At 52.5% G+C, this 13,434-nt stretch overlaps 2 gene segments (V, D, J or C); both read right to left on the bottom strand.

Annotated features, from left to right (window-relative positions):
* Nucleotides 1-13,434, bottom strand: part of LOC143436699 (Ig gamma-1 chain C region secreted form-like) — a 122,096-nt gene that overhangs the window by 49,865 nt on the left and 58,797 nt on the right.
* LOC143436697 (Ig gamma-2C chain C region-like) overlaps nt 1,924-13,434 on the bottom strand; it is an 891,501-nt gene continuing 879,990 nt past the window's right edge. The window contains 4 exon segments of the C gene segment in view: nt 1,924-2,343; nt 2,456-2,773; nt 2,875-2,922; nt 3,090-3,380. Coding sequence covers nt 2,021-2,343; nt 2,456-2,773; nt 2,875-2,922; nt 3,090-3,380 — 980 coding nt within the window.

Raw genomic sequence — 13,434 nt, 5'->3', positions numbered from 1 at the left:
TTGCATACATCTAGAGTGAGGGTAAAACAGTGACATCAGTGACAGGGCATGGTGTGAGTAGTTTTGAGATGGTACAGCTACAGCAAGGGGCATTTGTGTGGACAGCATAGGGACCTGATGAGGACTAGGTGTGAATAGAGTGGGGACCAGCAACAGGAACGGTGTGCAGATTGTATTAGAGAAAATGTGTGGACAGGGTGGGTGACAACTTGGGGGAGCATCAAGACAAATTAGGGACAGCATGGACAATGTGGGCACAGTATAGGACAGAAGGACAGGGAGAGGGTGGTGTGAGGACACATATGACTATGTGGAAGATGACATATGATGACATGGGAGAGAGCTTGACACAGTATGGGACAGGTAGGGACAGCATGGATTGCTATGGAGACAGTCTGAGTATAGATAGTATAGATATTGTGGGGATGGGGGGAGGGAATGGAGCCGACCTTGAAGAGTGTGACAGAGGCACTGTAGCACACGCTGAGCAGGAAGAGGGTGATGAAGATGGTGATGGTCGTCCAGAGCCCGTCCAGCTCCCCGCCCTGGGCCTCAGCACAGGTCTCGTCCAGTTCCAGCCCTAAACAGAGAGGGCAGACAATCCCAACAAGGTGGGGCTAGGGCCATTCCCTGTGTGGCAGGAAGCTGCATGGAGGCCCAGGAGAAAGTCACAGCCTGTCTTAGCCGTCAGACTCTCCCTGGGGCCATCTCTCCTTTCTGTTCTCTCTGGACCAGAAATATCAGCTCCCCCAAGTGCTGCAGTTTTGTCCCTGGCTTAGCCAAACACTGTGGACCTGATGATGACCTGGACTATGCAGGAGCCCTTTTTGTCTACCCCATCCCTCAGTACTGGGGCTGGCTGGGCTTATTCAAGGCTCGAGACCCCTGTAAGTAGCAGCTCTGCAGCCTGCCTAATCTGTTTGCCTGTTCCCTGGTACCTGAGTGCAGAGGGTCAGAGTGAGGGTAGGGCCTGTGTTTGGTGATGCCTGGGCTTCCTAGAAGGTCCACATTGGGAAGTGGGAGACTGTTAACTCTATGAGATAAAAATAGGGGCTTAGGGATACAGGGTCAGACTGGGTCTGGGGGTACTTGTGTGTGTGTTAGGGGAAAACGTTCAGGTGCCATGAGAGCTATTTCATCTACATTGGTTCAAATGTGGACATTTAAGTAGTGTTTAGGGATATCCTGACACTCAGATGGGTTTAATTGGCATGCAGGCTGCCTAGGTGAGGTATCACTGGGTGTATGTTTGCTTCAAGGCACTATGTGGGCTGAGTGATACTCAGATGGCTAGTTCTCATAGTCCTGGTCTCAGCATCTATGTGGGTATCTGAGTAGTCATTTCCTTGGGGGCAGCTAAGGTCATAGGTCTCAGTGTCTTGGAACTTAGGTGTGAGTGAGTGTCATATGTAAAGTGGTGTCCTCAGGAGTGGTCATCCCTATCCCGATCTCTGGAGGTCTGACAGAGATGAATGGGCTTCATGTATGAATAATAAGAATCTGTCTGTCAATGTCCCAGCTGGCCCATGTAATGCACACAGAGACCTCCTTGGTCAAGGTAGGGGAGTCATAGTAGAGAGAAGGACAGACAGATGAAGGTGGGGCTTGTGTTGAGGTGAGATGCACTTTCTGTGTTCCTTTCTTTGGATATTTCCTAGGGCTAAATATTTCTATCTCCAGTCCCATCACAGAACAGTTGCTGGTTGTATGGAAGGGTATAGAGAGGGCCCCTTGGGCCAAACTTGTTATCCAGAGAGAGATGATGTCTGGCAAGGTCAGGTACACTTGCATGCTCTGGGTCTGGCAGTCTAAGACCTTGTTCTTTCTTGGATGTTAACTTACGCTTTGAACCCTGGCCAGACTCCACAGCCTGTGGCTGAGGCATATCATGAACTATGTGCCATGTAAAGAACCAGGCTAATCTCACAGGGTCCCATCTCCAGGTGCTTTATTTATAGGGTCATGGGTTAAGGCTGGTATCAGTGTCTTGTAAGAGCTGAGGTCTGGCTAGGCACTGTGTTTATTTACCAGGGGAGCGGGACAGGGTCTTCTGTGTGTGGTGGTTATTAAGAGCCTCATGCACCACAGAGCAGGTAAAACTTTCTCCTTGCAACCAACTGTCTGTATCCACAGTGAGCTTGCTGTAGAGGAAGTAGGTTCCATCTGAGTCCAGGATGGGTGGGGTGTTCTTGTAGTTCTGCTCCAGCTCCCCGTTCCTTTCCCATTCCACATTGATGTCTTCAGAGAAGAAGTTGGTGACCAGGCAGGTCAGACTAACCTGCTTCTTGGACATTTGTTCACGAGGTGGATGCATGGTGTATACTTGAGGTGTCCGGGCTCTTCCTATAAGGTTAGAAGCAGACACAGAGATCATGGCTAAAGTGAAGGGCTGTCCATGGAGGCATTTATTATTATGCCTATCCCAGCCCCCATGCAGTCGCTCTGCCACTCTCACCTCTGGGTTTTGAGATGGTTCTCTCAATGGGGCTTGGGAGGCCTTTGTTGTAGACCTTGCATTTGAACTCCTTGCCCCTCATCCAGTCCTGGTGCTGGATGGTGAGGACACTGACCACCCGGAAGGTACTGTTGTACTGCCTTTCACGGGGTTGCGTCTGAGCTGTGTGTTCTTCTTTGTTGTCCACAAACCATCTGAACTGGACGTCTGGCTCATCCTCGCTCACGTCCACCACCACACATGTGACCTTGGGGGTCAGGGAGATCATGAGTGCATCCTTGGTCTTTGGGGGAAAGATGAAGACAGATGGTCCACCATCTGTTGGGGATAGAAGTTGGGTTAGCAGCTATGCCATCCTCCAATGAGTGGCTGTTTGGGGCAATCATGTTCTGGGACTAAAGGAGACTTAAATGACTTACTTGGGCATGAGATGCCTGTGAGGGGTTTGGGCGTGGTTATTCTGGGCTCTGCAGAGAAAAGACTGGGAATTAATGGGGTCTGGAAGAGAGAAGGCACCAATCCTGGTTGGTGTTGCCTCTCTGCCAAGGTCTGTTTAGTTTGACTGTTCTATACAAGAGGTTGACCCCAGCCTGACCACCCAGTTAAATTTTATTTCCCTTGGTTATCCTCTCACCAATTCTCTTGATCAACTCGGCTTTGCTGGCCGGGTGGGCTACATTGCAGGTGATGGTCTGGCTGGGCCAGATGCTGGAGGATACAGTCACTGAGCTGCTGAGGGAGTAGAATCCAGACTGCAGGACAGCTGGGAAGGTGTGCACACCGCTGGACAGTGATCCAGAGTTCCATTTTACAGTTACTGGCTCAGGGTAATAGCCTTTGACAAGGCATCCTAGTGTCACCAGGGATCCAGATGTTTCACGGCAGCCGGGCACCAAGGGATAGACAGATGGGGCTGTTGTTCTGGCTGCAAGATAGGAGGATGTGTGAGCTCAACAGACAGGACTGGGTTCAGGCACCTGGAGGAATTCTGTCCTTGGTCTTACAAGGATGCCAGGCTTCTGCAAAGAGCATGTAGGATATATCTATCATCTAGGCTGAGGGCATCATATTACCACTGCCTCACCTTAGACCCTCTCCACCCCAGGATCACCAGCTAGGCTTGACCAGTAGAACTTCTGAGCCCAGTTCTATCCTGAACGTATTTTCAAAAAGCTGGTAGATGAGATCTCCATGTGGCTTCCACGTCCTGTTGTATAGTCTCTTGCACCTGTGTCTTGATGCTGTAAACATCATTCATGTCTCCCCTCAGTGGAGTCTTAATTTCCTTCCCTAGCTCTGCTTGTCCTGCCATGTTGGCTCCTGTTGTCCTGTTGGTTCTTTGTTCCCTCTGTATATGTGTGTATGTATGTGTGTGTGTGTGTATGTGTGTGTGTGTATGTGTGTGTATGTATGTATGTGTGTGTGTGTGTATGTGTGTGTGTGTGTATGTGTGTGTGTATGTATGTATGTGTGTGTGTGTGTATGTGTGTGTATGTGTGTGTGTGTGTGTGTGTGTGTGTGTGTGAGAGAGAGAGAGAGAGAGAGAGAGAGAGAGAGAGAGAGAGAGAGAGAGAGAGAGAGAGCTGTTTTTAATTGGCCCTGTTTTTAATTGGTGGCCCCTGGTCTCAGGTCCCATAATCTCTTCACAAACTCAGGCCCATGACCCCGGTCATTCAGACCAAGCCATCTGAGTTGGCTTTGAGCTAAAGAGGGTGAACAAATTTCACTCCTAGACTCTTGATTCTGATTCTGCACTGACACCTTGCCCACTGGACACTTCCTCAGTCTGCCGGCTACTTTGATTCCTAAATCTGGGCTTTGGGCTCCAGCCTGACCTCGGCCCTCCTTGAATCTTCCCCCCTTGACTCCTGAGGTTCACACTCAGGAAGCCTGTCATGAAACTTCCCAGCATGGGCCTCCCTTGCCTGACCTGACTTCCCTGGATGTCTCTGGGCTTCTTGTCCTCTGCAGGGTATTTTTCTAACAGGAACCCAATGATCTCAGCTCTAGCCCCCTTACTGCCTCTTCTCTTACCCTGAACCCCACGCTCACCCCTGCCTTCTCCTATGTCACTGGTGCAAGTATCTCCAGATCCCAATGAGTCCCCCTTTTCTCTCTAGAAGCCTTGAGCCCTTGAGTTTAGGATATGCTGCCATTCATGAGGAAACTGGTTGTCAGGTTATGTCCTCTCCAACCCTTCTCCCAGCTTCAGAGTCATCCTTTGAAGCACAGCTGCTGGCTCCCACTGCTCAGACCCTGATGTGCCTCCTTCCTCCCGCCCCTCTGTGCATTCAACCCTGTAGACCTGGTTTGACCTTCCTACCACGTTCCCCTTCATCTCCAGGAACCAAGAGGGGCTCCTGACCGAGAACTGCTGACTATAGGGTTGTTTTGCGAGTGTTAGCCTCAGGAGTTTCCCTGCCCTGCTCAGCCAAGGCCCTTCTTGTCCCTCATTACTGACTCTCTCTTGCTTCTGAGCTAGACAGGCCCTGAGCGCTTTCCCTTTCTCCACCATCTCTCCCCTCACCTAGTCCTTGCACACCGTCCCGTATCTGAAGCTAGCGCTTACTATCTTCTTGCTAATACACATGTACAGGCACGAGTGGCATAAAACCTAACAGGACAGCACCTGCAGTAGGGAGGTGAGGTGACCAGTTTCCCTGGAGCTGTCTCCAGTCCTCTCATCTCACTGGATTCCCAAGCCCTCAGATGTCACTACTGCCTAAGCCATCTCAGGTCTTCAAAGGCCTCGGGCTGGTTCATGCATACTCTCCTGCCAAAGTATTCCTAGTTACCCTGGCTAGACCTACTTAGTTCCTGTGCTTAATCTGGTACCCTAGAACTACAACCTGCCTCAGTACACTGTGGTCACTCACACTGGCTTTCAATACAACCACCTGTCTTGGTTCCCTTATAATAACTCAGTCCACTTTCCCACACTCCCATCTGCCCCAGCACCCTAGCTTGATCTGGTTCCCCTCCCCAAACGCCAATCTTTTCCAGTCACCTTGAAGATACTCAGCCTGGTCCCTCCAACTTCTACCAATCCATTCCCCTGTAGCTGTTCAATCTGTTGTACCTGCTTGGTTCCTTTGCTCAGGAATTATCTCATACTCTGACCTAGGAGCCACATAACATGGGACTCTGGAATCTGATAGCCTCAGCTCCCTCATGGCTTTTCAGTCAGGCTATTCATATTTCCATCTACTCAAGATCCTCTAGAGCTGCCCACCCTGGTACCCACACCACCACCTACCCCAGCTCCCCAAAGCTGCCCAGCCTGGTCCCTACACCCCAACCTACCACAGCTCTCCAAAGCTGCCCAGCCTGGTCCCTACACCCCAACCTACCACAGCTCCCCAGAGCTGCCCAGCCTGGTCCCTACACTCCCACCTACCCTAACTCCCCCAGAGCTGTCCATACTGATTCCTACAGCCCCACCCATCCTAGCTCCCCAGAGCTGCCCAGCCTGGTCCCCACACCCCCAGCTATCCTAGCTCCCCAGAGCTGCCCAGCCTAGTCCCCACACCCCCAGCTACCCTAGCTCCCCAGAGCTGCCCAGCCTGGTCCCCACACCCCCAGCTACCCTAGCTCCCCAGAGCTACCCAGCCTAGTCCCCACACCCCTAGCTATCCTAGCTCCCCAGAGCTGCCCAGCCTAGTCTCCACACCCCCAGCTATCCTAGCTCCCCAGAGCTGCCCAGCCTGGTCCCCACACCCCCAGCTATCCTAGCTCCCCAGAGCTGCCCAGCCTGGTCCCCACACCCCCTCCTACCCTAGCTCCCCAGAGCTGCCCAGCCTAGTCCCCACACCCCCAGCTATCCTAGCTCCCCAGAGCTGCCCAGCCTAGTCTCCACACCCCCAGCTATCCTAGCTCCCCAGAGCTGCCCAGCCTGGTCCCCACACCCCCAGCTATCCTAGCTCCCCAGAGCTGCCCAGCCTGGTCCCCACACCCCCAGCTATCCTAGCTCCCCAGAGCTGCCCAGCCTGGTCCCCACACCCCCAGCTATCCTAGCTCCCCAGAGCTGCCCAGCCTGGTCCCCACACCCCCTCCTATCCTAGCTCCCCAGAGCTGCCCAGCCTGGTCCCCACACCCCTCCTACCCTAGCTCCCCAGAGCTGCCCAGCCTAGTCCCCACACCCCCTCCTATCCTAGCTCCCCAGAGCTGCCCAGCCTAGTCCCCACACCCCCAGCTATCCTAGCTCCCCAGAGCTGCCCAGCCTGGTCCCCACACCCCCTCCTACACTAGCTCCCCAGAGCTGCCCAGCCTAGTCCCCACACCCCCAGCTATCCTAGCTCCCCAGAGCTGCCCAGCCTAGTCCCCACACCCCCAGCTATCCTAGCTCCCCAGAGTTGCCCAGCCTGGTCCCCACACCCCCAGCTATCCTAGCTCCCCAGAGCTGCCCAGCCTGGTCCCCACACCCCTCCTACCCTAGCTCCCCAGAGCTGCCCAGCCTAGTCCCCACACCCCCTCCTATCCTAGCTCCCCAGAGCTGCCCAGCCTAGTCCCCACACCCCCAGCTATCCTAGCTCCCCAGAGCTGCCCAGCCTGGTCCCCACACCCCCCTCCTACACTAGCTCCCCAGAGCTGCCCAGCCTGGTCCCCACACCCCCAGCTATCCTAGCTCCCCAGAGCTGCCCAGCCTAGTCCCCACACCCCCAGCTATCCTAGCTCCCCAGAGCTGCCCAGCCTGGTCCCCACACCCCCAGCTATCCTAGCTCCCCAGAGCTGCCCAGCCTGGTCCCCCACACCCCCAGCTATCCTAGCTCCCCAGAGCTGCCCAGCCTGGTCCCCACAACCCCAGCTATCCTAGCTCCCCAGAGCTGCCCAGCCTGGTCCCCACACCCCCAGCTATCCTAGCTCCCCAGAGCTGCCCAGCCTGGTCCCCACACCCCTCCTACCCTAGCTCCCCAGAGCTGCCCAGCCTCGTCCCCACACCCCCTCCTATCCTAGCTCCCCAGAGCTGCCCAGCCTAGTCCCCACCACCCCCAGCTATCCTAGCTCCCCAGAGCTGCCCAGCCTGGTCCCCACACCCCCAGCTATCCTAGCTCCCCCGAGCTGCCCAGCCTGGTCCCCACACCCCCAGCTATCCTAGCTCCCCAGAGCTGCCCAGCCTGGTCCCCACACCCCCAGCTATCCTAGCTCCCCAGAGCTGCCCAGCCTGGTCCCCACACCCCCTCCTACCCTAGCTCCCAGAGCTGCCCAGCCTAGTCCCCACACCCCTCCTACCCTAGCTCCCCAGAGCTGCCCAGCCTGGTCCCCACACCCCCAGCTATCCTAGCTCCCCAGAGCTGCCCAGCCTGGTCCCCACACCCCCAGCTATCCTAGCTCCCCAGAGCTGCCCAGCCTGGTCCCCACACCCCCAGCTATCCTAGCTCCCCAGAGCTGCCCAGCCTGGTCCCCACACCCCCAGCTATCCTAGCTCCCCAGAGCTGCCCAGCCTGGTCCCCACACCCCCAGCTATCCTAGCTCCCCAGAGCTGCCCAGCCTAGTCCCCACACCCCCAGCTATCCTAGCTCCCCAGAGCTGCCCAGCCTGGTCCCCACACCCCCAGCTATCCTAGCTCCCCAGAGCTGCCCAGCCTGGTCCCCACACCCCTTCCTACCCTAGCTCCCTGGAGCTGCCCAGTGTGGTCCCCACACCCCCTCCTGCCCTAGCTCTGCAGAGCTGCCTCAAGCTGTGCTGTAGGTACTCATTATTTCCTGAGCTCCTAAGTTTTCCATGACTCCCCCAGAACACCTCTGGGATCTCTGGAGGTGTTCAGTCTGGTTCTCCATATTACCACTTGCTTCAGCTTCCCTGTAGCGTCTCAGCCTGTTTTTCTAAACTCCTAGGACTATCCCGAAGCTGTGGAACTTCCACTTGGCTCCCTGTAGATTCTCAGCTTGGTCTTCCATATTCCCACCTGCCCAACCCCCCTGCAGCTCACATTCTAGTACCGCACACCCTCAGCTCTCCCTGTTCTCCCTTAGCTTCTCAGCTTGGTTGTCCACGCTCCCAGCTTCCCCAGCCCCATTATGGCTGCTCAGTCGGATTCCTTATACTCATTCTCCTCTAGTTCTCTTGTAGCTGGTCAGTCTATTTTCCCATATTCCCAGCTATGCCAGCTCTCACATAACGGTTTAGCCAGGTCCCCTCTGCTCTCCCGTGGCTGCTCAACCTGGTACCCCGAAATCTTAGGTGCCTCGATTCCCCTCTGATGTTTTATAACTCCCTGAGCTCCTGGGCCTGTGTTCGTCCTCCCAAATGCCCAGCCTCCACACCTCACCTGTATCTGTCCTACCTGATCCTAGGAGTTTCTTAGACTTCTCCCTGCCAGTCTTGGCTTCTTTCAGCTCAAGCTTGGCTCTTCGTCTCATCTCTTCAACAGTGAGCTTGCTTTCTAAACTGTAGAGATACCACACACTTGGCTTCCCCAGCAGGCTTAGAGTCCCTCTTGGACAAGCTTTGGATTCCTCCATGACTACTTTCCCTATCATCCCACCTTTGTTAGCCCTGCAGATTTCTGCTGCAGAGTTCTTCCTCCTCTTGGCATCTCCTCTCTGCTGACTCAGCTAATTTGGTCCTACCAGCTTCTAGACAGACCAAGTTCATCTCATAGGCTTCCTGATGTAGTCCATCATCTCCTTGAGGTTGACTCTGGTGGTGGTAGCAGCAGCAGCAGTAGTTTTGTGTGTGTGTGTGTGTGTGTGTGTGTGTGTGTGTGTGTGTGTTCGGATCCACTGGCCCATGCTCCACCCTGTGGTATCCCTGGAACATGTCTGGTCAACATTCTTCAGGCTGTCATCTTACCTGTGCAGCAGATGAACCCTCCCCACAGTCTGGTATCTTAACTCCTTCCCAGTCTTCCATAGGTGGCTGGTTGTTCCATTCTGCTGATATCCACTGCTGACCCAGGTCTCATGGTCTTCTCCCACTGCACTCTCCTTTCCTGGCTGATGCAACACATGTGTGGGAAATATGAAGGTGACTGCCCCTTTTCTTGCTTTGATCCATGACTGCCAGGAGCTTAGCTCTGGGATCTTTCCTCTCAGGAGTTGCAGCCCAACTGTCATAAAGGTCTGAATACTACCCCACACCCATTTCTGCACAGGCTAAGAACAGGATTGAAACTGGGTGGCAGAAGGTACTACCTAAAGTTCCCCTTTCTTTAGGGGTTTCTGTGTCAGGGGATAAGGGGAGTATAGATCAGAAGCTGCATCACGTGGATGGGTGGGGGTGGGTGAGGTCCTACCCTTGAGACCCAGGGGAGAAATCAGGAAGCCTGGCCCTTACCTGCTTCTCTGTGCTCACAGCCTCCTTAGGTTCCTGGGCTGGCAAAGACTATTCAGTCTATCTTTACCACCCCCCATGGAGAGGGAGGCTTCTTATTTAGGTTAAAGCCCAAACACAGTGGCAATGTCTCCCTGTCCTCTCCTGACAGTGCTTCTTTAGGGGAATACCAAGCAATCTGTGGTTTAGAGAAGGGAATGGGGGGGCTTACAGCACATGGGTAGAACACAGAATATGAGCCATGTGGTGAACAGAAGGGGTTAAAGACTTGAGCTCACACCCAGAGATGGCATAGCCATAGAAGGAACCAGTTCTGGTGGCCAGGAGGGGTTTTTGGCTATACTTTGAGAGGACCTAGTCAGGGAAGGTCTCTGGGGATGGCTATGGCAAAGGAAAAATATAGGCTGTTCAGAGGATGGGGACCCCACTGAGACAGGGTTAGGAAGGGGTAAAATTGGTATAGCAGTGTGGGGTTCACAGAGCAGTGGACTACATAGGGAGAAGGAAGGGATGACCACATAGGACCAGAGAGGCATGTGTCAGAGGGTGAAGTACAGGTTAGGAAGAAGAGGGAGGGCTAGGCCTGCAGAGTTCTGGGGCTAAAGGGAGGGGGGGCACCAGGATCACAGGGGATATGAATATGGCCATCTTCTTCAAGAGTGTTGGTATACTCTAAATTTGAAGGCTGAGTGTTCCTAGAAAGAGAGAGAGTTCCTTGGGTGTAGAGACACTGGAACCATGTAGGAGAAGGCAGGGGTGAGTGTGGGTAAGAGAAGAGGCAGTAAGGGAGCTAGAGCTGAGATCATTGGGTTCCTGTTAGAAAAATACCCTGCAGAGGACAAGAAGCCCAGAGACATCCAGGGAAGTCAGGTCAGGCAAGGGAGGCCCATGCTGGGAAGTTTAATGACAGGCTTCCTGAGTGTGAACCTCAGGAGTCAAGGGGGGAAGATTCAAGGAGGGCCGAGGTCAGGCTGGAGCCCAGAGCTCAGATTTAGGAATCAAAGTAGCAGGCAGACTGAGGAAGTGTCCAGTGGGCAAGGTGTCAGTGCAGAATCAGAGTGAAGAGTCTAGGAGTGGGATTTGTTCACCCTCTTTAGCTCAAAGCCAACTCAGATGGCTTAGTCTAAATGACCAGTGTCATGAGCCTGAGTTTGTGAAGAGCCGGTGGGACCTGAGACCAGGGGCCACTAATCAAGCCAGATACTGTCTTAGTTACTTTTTTTATTTTTGTGATAAGACATTATGACCAAGGCAACTTATAAAAAAAGCATTTATTTGGGGTTGATAATTTCAGAGGGTTAGAGTCCATGACCATTATGGCAGGGTGCATGACAACAGGTAGGGAGGCAGGAAACTGAAGAAGTAGCTGAGAACTTATATCTTGATCCTCAGGCCTGAGGTAGAGAGAGATAACTGGGCTTTTGAAACCTAAAAACTTGTTCCCAGTATCATAGCCCCTCCAACAAGGAGGCCCCTCCACACCTCCTAATCCTTTCAAGACAGTTCCATCAATCGTGGACAAAGTATCCAAACATATGAGTCTATACGGGCCATTCTTATTCAAACCACCAGATTTGAATCTGGCCCTCATGTGTTCCTGGCCACATCATAGTGCAAAATGCATTTATCTGTATGTTAGAAGTCCCTGTAGATCTTCAAAATCTCAGCACAATTTAGAAGTCCAAAAATCTACTTTCTTCTGAGACTCAAGGGAATCTCTTTATTGTAAACCCCCATAAAGTCCTAAAGATTATTAAATACTTTCAGCATACAATGATACTGAAAATATATTATCATCCCAAAAGGGAGGAATTGGGGCATATCAAGGAAATACTCAACCAAAGGAAGACTGAGACCCAGCAGAGCAAACTCCAAATCTTGTAGCGCCACATCGAATGTCAAAGGGTTTAAATGGTGTTAACTTTCCAGGTTGCTGTCCACATACACTTCTCTCTTGGGATGGTTCCATTCTCTGTATGTACATTTCCCTGGCAGCCATCCCATGGCTCTGACATCTCTGGCATTATGGGGTCTTCAATACAATTCAGAGTTCACTTTTATAACTTTATGCAGTGACCTATCAGTGACTCCATGCAGGTAGCCCCATCACACACTTCATCCCATGAACTCCTTAGCACAGAGGAAGACTCCACAGCCCTTTCACTTACACATCCTCCATGACTCTAAAGCCATAACCATGTAGTTGACAATGCCAACTTTCGCTGTCCACTTGGAATGGAGCATGAGTCCCTCCTGGAAACTATAACCAAAATTAAAAAAAAGTCCTAGCATGGTCAGGCTTCTCACAGCAATAACACACCCCTTGGTACCAACTTCTTTCTTAGTTACTTTTCTATTTCTATGATTAGACACTATGATCAAGGTAACTTATAAAAGGAGACATTTAGTGGGGTTTACAATTTCAGAGGGTTAGAGGGCATGGCCATTATGATTGGGAGCATGGTGGTAGGCAGGTAGGCATGAAGTTGGAGCAGTAGCTGAAAGCTTACATTTTGATCTACAAACATGAGGCAGAGAGACTTAAATGGGATTGGTATGGACTTTTGATACCTCAAAACCTGCTCCCAGTGTAGCCCCTCCAACAAGGCCACACCTCCTAATCCTTCCTAGAAAGTTCTACCAACTGGGAACCAGGGATTCAAACCTATGAGTTTACAGGGGCCATTCTCATTCAAATCACTACAGACAGTAACAAGCCAGGGAAGGAACAAGCAAGATACAGGACTGTAGGAGCCAAGATGGCAGGGAAGGCAACGCTGAGGAAGAGAATGGAGGGCCAACTGAGGGAACTTCCCACAGATGACGTAGTGAGGTTAAGATAATGCAGATAATTAATTCAAGTGAGCATCTAATGCTAACAAACCCAGTTGCTGAGCTTTGACTGATCTTTGCAAAGGGCCAGGGCTCTGGGAAGGATTAGGAAGATAGTTTCCAAGGTCTTAGGCCCAGCCATGTCTGATAGGCTACTCACATATTCCCCCTATCTTGTAGCCAGAACCACAGACCCACGATTTTTTTCTGGATTCTGGCTGTGGGGAAATTTCTGGCTCCACGGTGATCTGGGGATGCCTGGTCAAAGGCTAGGTTTTTGAAGCGATGTCCATGTCCTGGAACCCTGGACCCCTGTCCAGTGGTCTACCTGAACAACAAATGACTATGTCCTGGAACCTCTGTTCCCTGTCCAGTGGTGTATGCATCTTCCTACATGTTCTGCAGTCTGGGCTCTACTCCCTCAGTGGCTCAATGACTAATCTTGCCAGCACCTGGGCTAACAAGACCTTCAACTACAGTGTAGTCTACCTGGCCAGCAAGACGAAGTGGACAAGAAAACTGGTGAGAGGATGGCTTTGGAATTGAGAGGTCAAGCTGGACTAGCCTCCTGCCCAGAAAAGTCAGGTTGAGCAGTCCTCACCAGGAAAGGTGACTTAGTTCAAATTGATAGGAGTTCTTGTTGGTCTGCCTTCTGGAGTCTGCCTATGCTCCTTCCATTCAGGGAGTGATCCTTCATGGTGGAGGCTCACATGCCATCTCCTGGTCACCCTCCTTGTCAAAGATCATGTTCAGAAGCAGTCTGATTTGAACTCACACCAGAGTCAAGCTCTTCCCCTCCCTGGCTTGGTGCCTTATCTCTTTCAGACCTTATTATTGCCCACTCATCCTTATAGAGTATCTGGGGGTTCTGAGGC

This window comes from Arvicanthis niloticus, chromosome 23 (genome assembly GCF_011762505.2).
Source record: "Arvicanthis niloticus isolate mArvNil1 chromosome 23, mArvNil1.pat.X, whole genome shotgun sequence".
Taxonomy (NCBI): Eukaryota; Metazoa; Chordata; class Mammalia; order Rodentia; family Muridae; genus Arvicanthis; species Arvicanthis niloticus.
This window is presented reverse-complemented; position numbering and strand designations above follow the sequence as displayed.